This window comes from Heptranchias perlo, chromosome 5 (genome assembly GCF_035084215.1).
Source record: "Heptranchias perlo isolate sHepPer1 chromosome 5, sHepPer1.hap1, whole genome shotgun sequence".
In the NCBI taxonomy this organism is placed as follows: domain Eukaryota; kingdom Metazoa; phylum Chordata; class Chondrichthyes; order Hexanchiformes; family Hexanchidae; genus Heptranchias; species Heptranchias perlo.
Window position 1 is genome coordinate 64,273,819 of NC_090329.1, and position 17,542 is coordinate 64,291,360.

At 44.9% G+C, this 17,542-nt stretch overlaps 1 protein-coding gene across 8 annotated transcripts in view; it reads right to left on the reverse strand.

The window, feature by feature from the left end:
- The window catches only part of LOC137321812 (intersectin-2-like), a 218,164-nt gene that overhangs the window by 132,778 nt on the left and 67,844 nt on the right, over window positions 1–17,542 (reverse strand). For all 8 annotated transcript variants that reach the window (XM_067984497.1, XM_067984500.1, XM_067984499.1 and 5 more), the window contains one exon: window positions 14,056–14,115. In XM_067984497.1, coding sequence (XP_067840598.1) covers window positions 14,056–14,092 — 37 coding nt within the window. In that variant the 5' untranslated portion in view covers window positions 14,093–14,115. Of the gene's footprint in view, window positions 1–14,055; window positions 14,116–17,542 lie in introns of those variants that run through there.

Here is a 17,542-nt window from a genome sequence, read left to right on the forward strand (position 1 = left end):
TGAGGGAAAGAAAGAGGGGGAGGGAGGGAAAGAAAGAGGGGGAGGGAGGGAAAGAAAGAGGGGGAGGGAGGGAAAGAAAGAAAGAGGGGGAGGGAGGAGGGAGGGAAAGAAAGAAAGAGGGGGAGGGAGGGAGGGAGGGAAAGAAAGAAAGAGGGGAAGGAGGGAGGGAAAGAAAGAGGGGGAGGGAGGGAAAGAAAGAGGGGGAGGGAGGGAGGGAAAGAAAGGGGGAGGGAGGGAGGAGGGAGGGAAAGAAAGAGTGGGAGGGAGGGAAAGAAAGAAGTGGGAGGGAGGGAAAGAAAGAGTGGGAGGGAGGGAGGGAAAGAAAGGAGGGGAGGGAGGGAGGAAAGAAAGAGGGGGAGGGAGGGAGGGAAAGAAAGAGGGGGAGGGAGGGAGGGAAAGAAAGAGGGGGAGGGAGGGAGGGAGGGAAAGAAAGAGGGGGAGGAGGGAGGGAGGGAAAGAAAGAGGGGGAGGGAGGGAGGGAGGGAAAGAAAGAGGGGGAGGGAGGGAGGGAGGGAAAGAAAGAGGGGGAGGGAGGGAGGGAGGGAAAGAAAGAGGGGGAGGGAGGGAGGGAGGGAAAGAAAGAGGGGGAGGGAGGGAGGGAGGGAAAGAAAGAGGGGGAGGGAGGGAGGGAGGGAAAGAAAGAGGGGGAGGGAGGGAGGGAGGGAAAGAAAGAGGGGGAGGGAGGGAGGGAGGGAAAGAAAGAGGGGGAGGGAGGAGGGAGGGAAAGAAAGAGGGGGAGGGAGGGAAAGAAAGAGGGGGAGGGAGGGAGGAAAGAAAGAGGGGAGGGAGGGAGGGAGGGAAAGAAAGAGGGGGAGGGAGGGAGGGAAAGAAAGAGGGGGAGGGAGGAGGGAAAGAAAGAGGGGGAGGGAGGGAGGGAAAGAAAGAGGGGGAGGGAGGGAGGGAAAGAAAGAGGGGGAGGGAGGGAGGGAAAGAAAGAGGGGGGGAGGAGGGAAAGAAAGAGGGGGAGGGAGGGAAAGAAAGAGGGGGAGGAGGGAAAGAAAGAGGGGGAGGGAGGGAAAGAAAGAGGGGGAGGGAGGGAAAGAAAGAGGGGGAGGAGGGAAGAAGAGGGGGAGGGAGGGAAAGAAAGAGGGGGAGGGAGGGAGGGAAAGAAAGAGGGGGAGAGAGGGAGGGAAAGAAAGAGGGGGAGGGAGGGAGGGAAAGAAAGAGGGGGAGGGAGGGAGGGAAAGAAAGAGGGGGAGGGAGGGAGGGAAAGAAAGAGGGGGAGGGAGGGAGGGAAAGAAAGAGGGGGAGGGAGGGAGGGAAAGAAAGAGGGGGAGGGAGGGAGGGAAAGAAAGAGGGGGAGGGAGGGAGGGAAAGAAAGAGGGGGAGGGAGGGAGGGAGGGAGGGAAAGAAAGAGGGGGAGGGAGGGAGGGAGGGAAAGAAAGAGGGGGAGGGAGGAGGGAAAGAAAGAGGGGGTGGGAGGAAAGAGGGGGAGGGAGGAGGGAAAGAAAGAGGGGGAGGGAGGGAAAGAAAGAGGGGGAGGGAGGGAAAGAAAGAGGGGGAGGGGGGGAGGGAGTGAAAGAAAGAGGGGAGGGGGGAGGAGGGAGGAAAGAAAGAGGGGGAGGGGGGGAGGGAGGGAGGGTGGGAAAGAAAGAGGGGAGGGGGGAGGGAGGAGGGAAAGAAAGAGGGGGAGGGAAAGAAAGAGGGGGAGGGAAAGAAAGAGGGGGAGGGAAAGAAAGAGGGGGAGGAAAGAAAGAGGGGGAGGGAAAGAAAGAGGGGAGGGAAAGAAGAGGGGGAGGGAAGAAAGAGGGGGAGGGAGGGGGGAGGAAGAAAGAGGGGCAGGGAGGGAGGGAGGGAGGGAAAGAGGGGGAGGGAGGGAGGGAGGAGGAAAGAAAGAGGGGGAGGGAGGGAGGGAGGGAAAGAAAGAGGGGGAGGGAGGGAGGGAGGGAAAGAAAGAGGGGGAGGGAGGGAGGGAGGGAAAGAAAGAGGGGAGGGAGGGAAAGAAAGAGGGGAGGGAGGGAGGGGGAGGGAGGGAGGGAAAGAAAGAGGGGGAGGGAGGGAGGGAAAGAAAGAGGGGGAGGGAGGGAGGGAAAGAAAGAGGGGGAGGGAGGGAGGGAAAGAAAGAGGGGGAGGGAGGGAGGGAAAGAAAGAGGGGGAGGGAGGAGGAAAGAAAGAGGGGGAGGAGGGAGGGAAAGAAAGAGGGGGAGGGAGGGAGGGAGGGAGGGAAAGAAAGAAGGGGAGGGAGGGAGGGAAAGAAAGAGGGGGAGGGAGGGAGGGAAAGAAAGAGGGGGAGGGAAAGAAAGAGGGGGAGGGAGGGAGGGAAAGAAAGAGGGGTAGGGATGGAGGGAAAGAAAGAGGGGAGGGATGGAGGGAAAGAAAGAGGGGGAGGGATGGAGGGAAAGAAAGAGGGGGAGGATGGAGGGAAGAAAGAGGGGGAGGGATGGAGGGAAAGAAAGAGGGGAGGGAGGGGGGGAAAGAAAGAGGGGGAGGGAGGGGGGGAAGAAAGAGGGGGAGGGAGGGGGGAAAGAAAGAGGGGGAGGGAGGGGGGGAAAGAAAGAGGGGGAGGGAGGGAGGGAAAGAAGAGGGGAGGGAGGGAGGGAAAGAAAGAGGGGAGGGAGGGAGGGAGGGAAAGAAAGAGGGGGAGGGAGGGAGGGAGGGAAAGAAAGAGGGGGAGGGAGGGAGGGAGGGAAAGAAAGAGGGGGAGGGAGGGAGGGAGGGAAAGAAAGAGGGGGAGGGAGGGAGGGAGGGAAAGAAAGAGGGGGAGGGAGGGAGGGAAAGAAAGAGGGGGAGGGAGGGAGGGAAAGAAAGAGGGGGAGGGAGGGAGGGAAAGAAAGAGGGGGAGGGAGGGAAAGAAATAGGGGAGGGAGGGAGGGAAAGAAAGAGGGGGAGGGAGGGAAAGAGGGGGAGGGAGGGAAAGAGGGGGAGGGAGGGAAAGAGGGGGAGGGAGGGAAAGAGGGGAGGGAGGAAAGAGGGGAGGGAGGGAAAGAGGGGGAGGGAGGGAAAGAGGGGGAGGGAGGGAAAGAGGGGAGGGAGGGAAAGAGGGGGAGGGAGGGAAAGAGGGGGAGGGAGGGAAAGAGGGGGAGGGAGGGAAAGAGGGGGAGGGAGGGAAAGAGGGGGAGGGAGGAAAGAGGGGGAGGGAGGGAAAGAGGGGGAGGGAGGGAAAGAGGGGGAGGGAGGGAAAGAGGGGGAGGGAGGGAAAGAGGGGGAGGGAGAGAGCGGACATGAGGAGGGGGATAGGGAATGGTGGACAAGGGAAGTGGAGGGAGGAAAGTGGACAGAAGAGGGGGAGCGGGAAAGTGGATTAGGATGGGGATGGCGAGAGACGGGGGAAGAGGAAGAGAGAAATGGGAAGCAGGACGGGATGCAAGAATGTAGGGATGGGGTCTTATGATGTCACCTGCTGCACCAGGTTCTCATTTGATTTTCAATGGAGTGGAACGGGGGTGGAGGGGGGGGGCAATGTCGATGATCGTTTCAGGCCCTGATTGCAAGCTTCAGAAGGGGGGATGGAGGAAGAGGGGGGAGGAATTTTCTCTCCATGACCTGATCTTATTCCCAGCTTAAATTACCTCGAAGATGTCATCAGTGCAGGATGGTTGCAGTTGTACTTCTGAACTGTGCAGTGATAAGAATAAAGTTCAGACTACCATCAGTGGTTTCCTCTGGAATTCCCCCCAACAGATGGTGGGTGCTGCCTGTGACTACCATACTTTTTTGTTCAAGATCCACAAAACACTGCGTCGGTGGAGTCCCAAGTTTGGGAAAACGGGATGAATTCTGCTGTTAATAGAAAAATCATAAACAGCAGTGAACTTCAAAACTCGGCAATTATGAGTGGTACAACATCTTGCAATTATTTTCAGGAAGAAAGCATCGCTTGGACCTCTGATCCTCTAGTAAAGATATAAAAAAAATTCTTTGCAGAATTGTACTAATTAACGACTCAACAGAATAGATTTGGCAACTGCCAAACACAATAAAAGTAGACTGTAAATTCTCCAATTAAGCAGCCTAAGAACATGAGAACAAACGTAAGCCTGACGCAGAGGACTTTTAAGTGTAAAGAAATATTCCACAACGATCCAGGTACACAGCTAATGAACCGTACAGTCAGATCCACTGATGCCATGGAAGTGTGACAAAGCTTGAAAAATCCTGTACTTTTAAGGGGATTGACACTTCACCACAACGCCACTTACTTCCTTGAAGGCTGATTAACACCTAACAGCACGGCATGCTCTGGAATCATAGAATGATACAGCACAGAAGGAGGCCATTCTGTCCATTGCGCCTTTGTCAGCTCTTCGAAAGAGCTATCCAATTAGTCCCACTCCCCTCCCCTTTCCCCATAGCCCTGCAAATTTTTTCCTTTCATGTATTTATTCAATTCCCTTTTGAAAGTTATTGTTGAATTTGCTTCCACAATTCTTTCAGGCAATGCATTCCAGATCATAGCAGCTCGCTGCGTAAAAATGTCTCCTCATCTTGCCTCTGATCTTTTGCCAATTACCTTAAATCTGCGTCCTCTGGTTACCGACTCTTCTGTCACTGGAAACAGTTTCTCCTTATTTATTCTATCAAAACTCTATGACTTTGAACACCTCTATTAAATCTCCCCTTAACCTTCTCTGCTCTAAGGAGAACAATTCCAGCTGCTCTAGTCTCTCCACGTAACTGAAGTTTCACATCCCTCTATGGTCAGATATGCACTGTTCTGATGATTTCCTTAGGACAATTCTGACATGAAATGCTGGCAGGCCATAAAGTAGCTCTACGTCATATGTGGCAATCATATGATGCTCTTCAACTGTTCTTGGATCCACTTTCTGGATATCATTCAGTATCACATCAACAGCAGTAGCTACATGGACTCTGGGCACATTTCAACAGTCCTGCAATTACTCCTGTGGCTGTGCAGCTTGATGAATTTCTTAAGCTCCAGCAAGACTAAGCAGCCGACATTAGTATTTGCACCATATGCATTTCTGCCCATCAAATAAGACTACAGCAAATATGAAACAATCAGGAACACAGCTTCCATAGTTACTGAAGGAAGTAAGAGTACCTGATATACCACTTGTTGGCTTAAAAAATTATAGCTTACAAGGATAAAAATTTTGAAAATTGTCCTGCATCATTTATATGAGCACCTCACAAAGTTAATCATTTTTTCTGGCACGGTCTATGCCCTTATTTATGACGAGGGAGTGTAACTGGAATCAAAGTCACAGAGAGTCCAATTTTAAGGAGCTATATGACATATGTAAACCTTACTGTTCCAGACCATGGCAGAAAAATATTTCTGAACGATTCAGATCCAAGGTTGTATTATGTTTGAAGAAAAGATAAGCTGATCATATTGATCATCACTCAGTAATATTTGCATAAATTATGCCACAAATGACGCCATGTGGGGGAACACCGGGTAACAGTGACCACAATGTTATATGGTTTCAATTGGCTGGTAGAACCAAAGGTACTGAAAATCTACAATTCGTGCCAGATTTCAGAAGGGAAAACTTTGCTAAAATGGCAGACGATTTGGAACGGGTTAATTGGCTAACTCTATTGGATGGTGATGAGCCCTATGTAGAATACAAATGGGAAGATTTTAAGAACAAAATAAAAAATTTAGAAGACAAATATGTACCCAAAGTTAAAAGAAGGGAGTACAGTAAGAAAAAGCCATGGTGGCTGACTGGTCATGTACAAAGACAAATAAGATGTAAGCAAAATAGTTTCTACAATCTTAAGGCATCTAATACTCATCTAAACAGAGTTAAGTACAAAGAACAACTAAAGCAAACTAAGGCTGCTATTAGATCAGCTAAAATGATAATGGAAAAGAGGATTGTAGACAATTGTGGAAGTCATGGGAAAAGCTTTTTCAGTTATGTGAAGAGTTAGAGGACTGTCAAAGACCGTATTAGGCCACTGAAGGACGCTCAAGAACAGATTATGAAGGACTCACTGGGTACTGCAGAAATATTAAATGAATACTTTGCATTGGTCTTCACTCTTGAAGATTATGTTCGACTGTTACAATTTAATGATGTTAATAATAAAACTAGTAATATTAACATAGATGAACATACTGTTTTAAGATAGAATTAAGAACCTGAAAGTGGACAGACCAGCTGTAGACGATGCTTGACTGCTTTAGACGGATCTTGATGTGTTGGGGGACTGGACTCGTGACTGGCAAATGATGTTTAATTTGGAGAAATGCCGTGTTATGCATGTGGGCAGGGCAAATGCTCAACATACATACACCATTCAGTGCAAAGCATCAAAGCAGATAGAGAAAGAAAAAGATCTGGATGTTCTGTGCATGGGTCTCCAACGGTTCATGAGCAATGCTGTGAAGCGATAGCTGGAGCAAATAGGGGGATGGGGTGCTTTTATAGGACAATTAACTTTCAGACAAAGCATACTATTTTGTCCTTGTACAAGACCTTGGTCAGGCCTCATTTGGAATTCTGTGTCCAGTTTTGGTCCTCTCACATGGTGGGTGATATTGAGGCTTTGGAAAGGATGCAGAGGAAGGCCACTAGACTAATTCCCAGCTTAAAGCATTTGAGTTATTAAGATAGGCTAAAAGAGCTGGGACTCTACACTTTACAGAAGCTTAGACTTAGGGGTGATCTGATTGAGGTTTACAAGATGATGAAGGGAATAGATTGTATTCCAGTTGACTGTTCCAATTAAATACATTAGGGAGGACCAGGGGGTCACAATTTCAAGTTGTACAAGGCAAGATCTAAGTTAGATGTCAGGAGGTGGTTCTTTTCCCAGAAAATAGTGGACTTCTGGAACTGGCTGCCGGCTCGTGTGGTGGACGCCGATTCGCTGAATTCCTTCAAGTGAGAGCTGGACCTGTTTCTGGCTGGGGCGAAAATCACCTCTTAATGTAATGTAATGCATAGAATTCAGGGCCACAGTGATCTCCTGGACTAGTTTCGATCGCCAAATGGGTCGGAGAGGAATTTCCCAAATTTCTCCCCCCAAATTGGCCTGGGTTTTTATCTGATTTTTCACCTCTCCCAGGAGATCACATGGTGTGGGGTGGGGAATGTATATATTGTGATACACAAGGTATCATAATTATGTGGGACAGGCTGGGTGGACCAGAGGGTCTTTTCTGTCTGTCACTGTTCGTATCACTTGGCCTTCAGTGTAGAACTGATCACACATCAATTACGGAGTGTACTGGTGTCCATTTCTACAATGACACTTTGCACTTGGAGCGGGGAAACAAATCCTGGATACCAGCAAATGATTTCAAAATCTTAATCTCAACAGGGCTCACAGTTACTCAAACATCCTTGATATGGCTTCATATAATTGAACACCTCCTATCTTGTAATTACTCCCAGAGATGGTTTGCAGTTTCAGGAGTGTGACGACATCTTGCAATTATGTTGTGGCTTTAACACTGCAAGACTTCCTAAGGCACTTCACAAAGGCATTTAGGGACTGAACTCTTAGCAGGGAGACGAGTTTGGGGGGGGTGGGGGTGACCAAAGGAGAGGTCCATGAGACTTTTGACGGTAGGAAGAGACGTAGACGGAGATGGAGACGTAGGGATAGTAAATAAGGATAATCCTAATTGTTCTTCAACTCTGCATCACTGATTTGTCCCATTTCATTTCCCAGAACTAAGAGTTTGCGAAGTGCCATGGCATATTATTTTTGTATCCAGGGAGATGTAAGTTGAACATTTTGTAATCACCGGTTAATCTTTGCAACAGTTTAATTTCTTGCTTCTTTAATAAACCAGATTTGTAATTTATAGTATAAGCCAAATAGTCTGAAAGAGAGGTCATTCTTCTGCCATCCAAAGGCTAGGAGAAGACAAGACAGCTCATGTCATTTCCAGTCAACATATTACAGTAACAAGGGTGGTCTGTACCTGGTCATTACCAGGTATTGTGTATATATGGTCACGTTTTAGTTTGTACGGAGCACAAACTTGTTTTGAGAGATGTCCTTAGCACTAAGCACAAGAGAGGTATCTGGGACACAGCAAAAATGTAATTCTTTTATAGTTGTGTATCTGCAACATAATTCAACGTTTTTATTTAGTTTCCAGTATTTTACTAGTACATCAGTATCAAAGAAAGAGAAAGAACTTGAATTCATACAGCATCTTTCATGTCCTTGGGACATCCCAATGTGCTCCACAGCCAATTAGTTACTTTTGAAGTGTAGTCACTGTTATTATGTAGGCAAACAAGATCCCACAAACTGCAATGAGATAACTTACCAATTAATTTGGTTTTTTTTGAAGTGATATTGGTTGAGGGATAAATGTTGACCAGGAGACTGGGAGATTCCCTGCTCTTCTCTGAATAGTGCCATAGGATCTTTTACATCCACCTGAACAGGCAGACGGGGCCTCAGGTAAACATCTCATCTGAAAGATGGCACCTCTGACAACGCAATACTTCACCAACGCGGTTCATGTGAACCATTGATGAAGATCCAACTGTTCTGAAGAAAGTACAACATTCCATGCTGAATATGAAACCATGCTGATAAATTTTAGTTAAACTGATATTAAAAAAAAATAAATTCAAGGATTATTAACTTTGGCAAACTACATTATCAAATACTTACTGCACTTTAAAGAATACAAATATATTGTCCTAAAATAAAATGTAGAACTGTAGATCAGGCACATGCCAAATGAAATTGCAATTCAAGTTTCCATTCATTTCAAAAGGGACAAACTACAAACCTTAAATTAGATATGGGATGAACTTGTTCAAAATAAAAATCAATTCATCTTAAAGGAATGATGCATTAAAATTTTAAATTTCAGATCTGGCAGAAGATGGCAACCCACAAGATTGTACAACTGCAAGTAAACAATTAAGAACATAAGAGATAGGAGCAGGATTAGGCCATTTGGTCCTTCGAGCATGCTCCGCCATTCAATGAGATCATGGCTGATCTGATTCTGGCCTCAACTCCACTTTTCCGCCTGTTCCCCATATCTTTTGACTCCCTTGCTGATCAAAAATTTGTCTCACTCAGCCTTGTATATATTCAATGACTCAGCCTCCACCACTCTTTGGGGTAAAGAATTCCAAAGGTTCACAATCCTCAGAGAAGAAATTTCTCCTCATCTCCGTCTTCTATGATTCTATTGCAGGCAATTGGGACTAGCTTAGTGGTATAAACTGGGCGACATGGACATGTTGGGCCGAAGGGCCTGTTTCCATGTTGTAACTTCTATGATTCTATGATTCTAAAATGGGCGACCCCTTATTCTGAGACTATGCCCCCTAGTTCCAGATTCCCCTGTGAGGGGAAACATCCTCTCAACATTTACCCTGTCAAGCCCCCCGAGAATCTTATATGTTTCAATAAGATCTTCTCTCATTCTTCTAAACTCCAGTGAGTATAGGCCCAACCTGCTAAATCATTCCTCGTAAGAAAATCCTTCCATACCCAGAATCAACCTAATGAACCTTCTCTGAACTGCCTCCAATGCAAATAAGGGGACTAAAACTGCATGCAGTACTCTAGGTGTGGTCTCACCAGCACCTTGTACAGTTGTAGCTTTTATACTCCATCCCCCTTGAAATAAAGGCCAATATTCCATTTCCCTTCCCAATTACCTGCTGCACCTGTATGCTAACTTTTTGTGTTTCATGTACGAGGACACCCAAATCTCTCTGTAGCACAGCATTCTGTAGTCTTTCTCCATTTATATAATATTTTGCTTTTTTATTTTTCCTCCCAAAGTGGATGACTTCACATTTCCCATATTATACTCCATCTGCCAAATTTTTGCCCACTCACTTAACCTATCTATATCCCTTTGCAGATACTTTGCGTCCTCCTCACAACTTACTTTTCCACCTATCTTTGTATCATCAGCAAATTTGGCCACAGTACACTCGCTTCCTTCATCCAAGTCATTGATATAGATTATAAGTAGTTGAGGCCCCAGCACTGATCCCTGCGGCACCCCACTAGTTACAGATTACCATCCTGAAAATGACTCCTTCATCCCGACTCTCTGTTTTCTGTTAGTTAGCCAATCCTCTATCCATGCTAATATATTACCCCCAACACCATGAGCTCTTACCTTGTGCAGCAACCTTTTATGTGGCACCTTATTGAATGCCTTTTGGAAATCCAAATACACTACTACATCTACTGGTTCCCCTTTATCCACCCTGCTCATCACTTCCTCAAAGAACTCTAATAAATTTGTCAAGCACGATTTCCCTTTCATAAAGCCATGTTGACTCTCCGTGATTTTATTCTGGGTCTCCAATGTCCTGCTACTACTTCCTTAATAATCGATTCTAGCACTTTCCCAATCTCAGATGTTAGGCTAATTGGCCTATAGTTACCTACTTTCTGTCTCCCTCCATTCTTTAATAGAGGCGTTACATTTGCGGTTTTTCAATCCGCTGAGACTTTTCCAGAATTTTGGAAGATTACAACCAATGCACCGTCATCTCTGTAGCCACTTCTTTTAAGACCCTTGGATGCAAGCCATCGGGTCCAGGGGACTTGTCAGCCTGCAGACGCATTAGTTTGCTTTGTACTTTTTCCCTAGTGATAGTGATTATTTTTAGATCCTCCCTCCCCTTTGCCCCTTGATAATCTACTATTATTGGTATGCTTTTAGTGTCTTCTACTGTGAAGGCAGATACAAAATATCTGTTCAATGCCTCTGCCATTTCCTTGTTTTCCATTATTATTTCCCCAGTCTCATCCTCTAAGGGACCTATACTTACTTTAGCGACTCTCTTCCTTTTTATATACTTGTAAAAGCTCTTGCTGTCAGTTTTTATATTTCTTGCTCAGTTAGTTAATTACATCCTCAGTTAGTCCTGCCCTACTTCAGGGCCTGGAAAAATAATGACATCCCCCGCCCCCCCTTCCTGAAGAGGTTAACTCTTTGCTGGGATACATTTCCACAAAAACCCAGCGCCTTGCCCAAGTGCTAGTCTTCATGTATGAGCTTTGATGGGTGGTGGCAGGCTATTCAACTGCAGAAGGCATCACAACCAAGCTCAATGGCCACAACATCCACTTCCCAAATGGGTCACTGGATGATCACAAACTTGAACCAGCCAACCCAGGTGCTACAGCCAAATATAACACCTCCACCACTGCCCCAGCTGAAATCAATTAATGCAGCATAAGACTAGAAATCTGGAACCTTCCAGGTATCTACAGTTCAGCTGCTCACTCAATAAATTCACTGAGCCTTCTGAGGAGTAGAGCAACAGACATATCAGTAAGTCTATTGTATCAGCTATTTTGCAACTACCAACAATGGAAACAGGATTAGGTCCGCCAAAAGAGGGCAACAAGATTGTGTAACTGCAAAACACAAACTTCAGATAAACTAAAATAGAAGTTATAGATGAGTGTCAGAAGCAACTTAAATTGGTTTATGGAACTTTACAGACAGGAATTTTTATATTGTAAATGCAAAAGTTTACCTTTTTCTGTCATTGACGATATTAGTAATTCTGCAACATAGTGCATCTTTAATTTCAAAACCTTAACACTCTGACCTCAGAATGACAGTGAAACATTTATTAAATACACTGTTGGCCAAAATGTAAAAAAAAGGTCTGAAAGTAAGACATTGTAAAATGGATGACTGGTACAATCAACTACACCGGCAAAGGAGTGCTAGAACAGAAGTACAATTCCTCCACCTTTGCCTTCCCCCTTCTCCAGTTGAGCTTCTAATCTCTGCCATTGTTGCTACTAGAATGTACCCAAAAGAGGCCAGATACCCCTACAGCAAGGGAGAAAAAAAGTATAAAACATGGAGAACTTCCCTCAGAACACCCTTGAGACTGGTTCTAACTGACACAGGCCCAGCAGCAAGTAGACTGCTCATGTTCTTCAATGTTTTCGATGCAACCCAAGGGCAGAGGGGGGAAAAAGTTACAAGACTAACAGCCATTACATCAGAGAAGCATGAAGTTGAAGAGGTAATACAGTATAATCCCTTAGCTAACATCTATCCTTGATAAACTACTAATTACGGTTTTGAATTGACACCAAGAATGCAATTGACAGATTAAGGGTTAGTGATTTCCCAGATGTCTACACTTTATTTTGTCCGATTAGTAATATGCTTGCTTGATTGTACAACACATTGACATACAGTAACAAGCTTTGTTAGGGAGTGGTAGGCTGTGTGTTCTGTACAGGAGCTGCTTTCAATGCCACAATGTCTGCCAAATCACCGGGGATGCATTTCCTCAGAAGGTATAGAAACCCACAATAAACCCACATCCCCATCTGCTGGCTCAAGGGTGATACAGATAGAAGCTTGGAGGGATAAAGTGTTACCTGTCATCAAGTAGTAAATCCTCAAACTTTATAAAAAAATTACACACCACACCTCCAATTGTTGGGCAACTCTCAAGAGGACAAATTTGGCAGAAAACTCGAGTTTACTTAGAGAAGTAAAAAGAAAAATATTCTCTTCTCAAAAGACACTAATTTTTCATGGATCCCGCCTGCACACATTTTTAAACATTACAAAGAAACCTGCCGTACGTATTTATAGTATCACATGACAGCACGAGAACAAATTAATCCTAGCCGGAACCATTAAGTGTAATGTTCATCACCAACCAAACGTTGCTTGATCACAGAAAAACACGAAGCAACAGCAAAGAAATAAGTCCATCAGTGAAGATCTTTTAAAGATACTGGGTAGTATCCTTTTTTTAAGGACTATAATTAGAAAAGGGAGCAGTGCTCACAAAAGTTACCCCAGGAAGAGAGCAGGTGATATATTTGGAAACCATCCAAAAACATAATCCAAATATAAGATCATAAGAACGCACAAGTAAATATTATAAAATTAAATCTATTGGCATAAAAAACACTCGCAGATGTTTATTTGACTTGTACAATGGAAACTATATCTAAGCATTAATTGGATTTTCTATCATGGCACAAAAATATGGTCAAATCGACTGCGATGGAAGAAGAGCTCAATGTGGCTAAGCCATAAGCCCTGATTTTGTATGGTTCTGCCCACAATATGCATCTTGCATTAATCATGTAGGTGCATGAGAATCCTGGGGCCTGGCCTGTTTAATAAGCAGACTTCCTAAACAGTTTTAGTTGCTTTATTTTGCATTTTTAATTACATTTTGCTCCATGATTATGTTGGGTATTTCACGATTTTGGGAATTCTCCCCCCCCACCAATTCACTATTCTTGGTTTCTGCTGTCATTTAAGTTGCACCATACAAAGTGGCTCCTTTGGAATCCCTGAATGTGCTACATGATTTATATGAGGAGGAGCCAACAAATGCAGGTGCATTGAAGGCCTGAAACCTTAAAATCAGAACACAGGCACGACAGGCAGATCTATCACTGGGCTGGTAGGATACAGATCCATGCATGCAATTCCTTATGCACAAGTTCTCAATTTCACTGCACCTTCGAGGGATGACATGAAACCAAGGCTAAAATATTTCCCGCAAGCAGGAAGATCTTACACAATACAAGTAAAACAAATTTATACACAAAAAGGAGAGCCAGTCAATACTGGTCATGTTCACATATCTCCCACCAGCTTATTGTAAGGCAGCAAGGTAAACGTCTGGAAGAAGGTCACCTGCCCACTCAACACAGCAGGGAATAGTGCACAGCACGGGAGAGGAAGAGATAAAGAAGATGTATCACAACAAGACAGCAGGAAATAAATATAAATGAAAATGGAGGAGAGAGGGGAATAATACTTTCCTTGAATGAACTTGCATGAGATGAACAGTGTAGCATTACATCTTAATAAACTGTAAAAATCTAACAAAGCCACATGAAGCTGGGTGCAAATAACTCACTGGAGACTGGAGTTTAAACTATTGTATTGTCAAAAAACTGGCCAGATTTCATGGAGTCTCATTTAACATGCAGATGTTTTTAAAGTATATGACCCTAAAATATTTTTAGGGTCATATACTTTAAATTTACTATATAGCTGATACCAATCTACTGCATACAGGTGTCTCTGCTGCATTTTATGAGGGAACTCTAAAGAAGAAAAATCTCCACCCACTTCCAATCATACCACAAGCAAAGTGAAGTAAAGAATAAACTGCTTACCATTCATGGCTGTGGGAAACTGAGCCATCATGGTCATGGGTGCGCCTTGCTATCGGCCATCTGCAACAAAAACATGCTCTATTAATTATGCATCAAGGACAGACGTCGGCTTACAGCCCTGCTGAGCAGGGAGAATGTCAGCTCCCTTTAGCTCACACTTCCGATAACGAACAATGCATGGGTCCAGGCCTGTGCTGATCAAGCCAAATTCACACATACACAAAAAAAGGTTCACAGGCTAGGCGGAGCAAATGGGCGGATATTCTCAAAGAAACTGAGGCATATTCTGTACTATTGCTGGATAAATCCAAAAATATAAAATAAGCAGGGTCGCACAATTCCTCTCTAATTCACTCAATAGAAGTCAGGGGTCATTCAAATGAAACAAAATTATCTCCCAACAGCCTTAACTGGATTTCTCAGTAAAAATACAAACATTGCTTTTTTAATAAAAAATCTTTATGATGATTTCAGTGTATTACTAGTACACAAGCTGTACTTCACACAAATACCATCTGATATCTCAAGATAAAACACCTGTATTCATTATTCTCTTTGCATCTGACCCTCCCCCAGATGTAATTTAATCATGGAATGTGCCACTGTACCAATTACATAGAGGAAATAAGTGCACAGACTACAGAATTTATCCCGAGGGTGAAGATAACCCTGTAAATGAAAGATTAAGTCACAAGTAGGATCCTGCCCAAATGTCACTGCAATCCACTGAGAGGAACGAGGAACAGGTCGTATTATTTTTCAGTAAAACACTCTGTTCCTACCTATTATATTATGTGAAAGCGCACAGAACATTTCTATCCATATAATGGTTGACATAAGGGAAGTGCCCAGGCTAGCAAAGCAAAACATGAAGCCAAATGAGAGCACTTAACAAAAACGACAGAGGACACAATTGATGGGGTTGAATGACACTGAAAAATGCAAATGTGACGTTTGAGTGACTTATACACTGATCGGAGATCTTGTATTACAGCCTTGAACAGACACAAACTCATATTTATCTTTCTAATATCAAAATAAGTGAGGGAAAGGTACATTACTGATTTTCAAGGCAATTTCTTTTTAAAAATACCTCTAATAAAATGTTGCATCTGTCATGCACCTGAAGTCTGCTGCCTGCGTTATGATCATCAAACCATCAATTTTCTTCTTCAATGGCTAAGTGTTCAAGCCTGTGTTTTTCTCCTTTCTAACTGTTTATTTTAATTCTACTTTCACTATTCACCAATCATAATATACAAAACCCTTCTCCCCAATTTCAATTCCCTTCCCAATCACATTTCACAAAAAACTTCTATCCAATCACATTCCAGCAGAAAAATTCTCCAAAATACAGCCACCTTTGGCAGTTCACCTTTTATACCATACATCCTTAAAAATAAAATAACTTTTTTTTTTATTCGTTCATGGGATGTGGGCATCGCTGGCAAGGCCAGCATTTATTACCCATCCCTAATTGCCCTTGAGAAGGTGGTGGTGAGCCGCCTTCTTGAACTGCTGCAGCCCGTGTGGTGAAGGTTCTCCCACAGTGCTGTTAGGTAGGGAGTTCCAGGATTTTGACCCAGCGACGATGAAGGAACGGCGATATATTTCCAAGTCGGTTTGGTGTGTGACTTGGAGGGGAACACGCAGGTGGTGGTGTTCCCATATGCCTGCTGCCCTTGTCCTTCTAGGGAGGTGCTGTCGAAGAAGCCTGGGCAAGTTGCTGCAGTGCATCCTGTAGATGGTACACACTGCAGCTACGGTGCGCCGGTGGTGAAGGGAGTGAATGTTTAGGGTGGTGGGTGGGGTGCCAATCAAGCAGGCTGCTTTGTCCTGGATGGTACTGAGTTTCTTGAGTGTTGTTGGAGCTGCACTCATCCTGGCAAGTGGAGAATATTCCATCACACTCCTGACTTGTGCCTTATAGATGGTAGAAAGGCTTTGGGGAGTCAGGAGGTGAATCACTCGCCGCAGAATACCCAGCCTCTGACCTGCTCTTGTAGCCACAGTATTTATGTGGCTGGTCCAGTTAAGTTTCTGGTCAATGGTGATCCCCAGGATGTTGATGGTGGGGATTCGGTGATGGTAATGCCGTTGAATGTCAAGGGCAGGTGGTTAGACTCTCTCTTGTTGGAGATGGTCTTTGCCTGGCACTTGTCTGGCGCGAACGTATGTTGTCCAGGTCTTGCTGCATGTGTGCACTGACTGCTTCATTATCTGAGGGGTTGCGAATAGAACTGAACACTGTGCAATCATAAGCGAACATCCCCATTTCTGACCTTATGATGGAGGGAAGGTCTTGATGAAGCAGCAGTTGGGCCTAGGACACTGTCCTGAGGAACTCCTGCAGCAATGTCCTGGGGCTGAGATGATTGGCCTCCAATAACCACTACCATCTTCCTTTGTGCTAGGTATGACTCCAGCCACTGGAGAGTTTTCACCCTGATTCCCATTGACTTCAATTTTATTCGGGCTCCTTGGTGCCACACTCGGTCAAATGCTGCCTTGATGTCAAGGGAAGTGACTCTCACCTCACCTCTGGAATTCAGCTCTTTTGTCCATGTTTGGACCAAGGCTGTAATGAGGTCTGGAGCAGAGTGGTCCTGGCGGAACCCAAACTGAGCATCGGTGAGCAGGTTATTGGTGAGTAAGTACCGCTAGATAACACTGTCGATGACACCTTCCATCACTTTGCTGATGATTGAGAGTGGACTGATGGGGTGGTAATTGGCCGGATTGGATTTGTCCTGCTTTTTGTGGACAGGACATACTTGGGCAATTTTCCACATTGTCAGATAGATGCAATGTGTTGTAGCTGTACTGGAACAGCTTGGCTAGAGGCACGGCTAGTTCTGGAGCACAAGTTTTCAACACTATAGCCGGGATGTTGTCGGGGCCCATAGCCTTTGTTGTATCCAGTGCACTCAGCCATTTCTTGATATCACGTGGAGTGAACCAAATTGGCCGAAGACTGGCTTCTGTGATGGTGGGGATATCGGGAAGAGACCGAGATGGATCATCCACTCCGCACTTCTGACTGAAGACTGCGTAACAAACATTTAAAAATTCACAAAAAGTCAAATTCATAAACTTTGCTCCAATAATTTTGCCCCTCCTCTGAAAATACAGAAGCTATCTGCCCGCCTTAGACTACAGTTTCCAGGAACCAACATGTGGCTGGGACTCCAACAAAGTGGCTTCATTCTTCATATAAAAACGACAACACCATTCAAGATGGTCAGAACTTTCCCCACCAATATTTTCAATTCTTGATTGGATCTATTATCTTCTAGTTTGTGTTTGCTTGAAACCGTGTTTTAAATATATTTTTATTTGTTTTGCTGGAGAATAGAATGGAGAATGGCATGTTAATCATATTTTAGATATGACAAGAGACACATACTTATATTTCTACAGAAGGTGGCACTCACTGAGTCAGCTGACCATCATCTGAAACTCTAAGCATTGCTGCTTTTCGGAAATC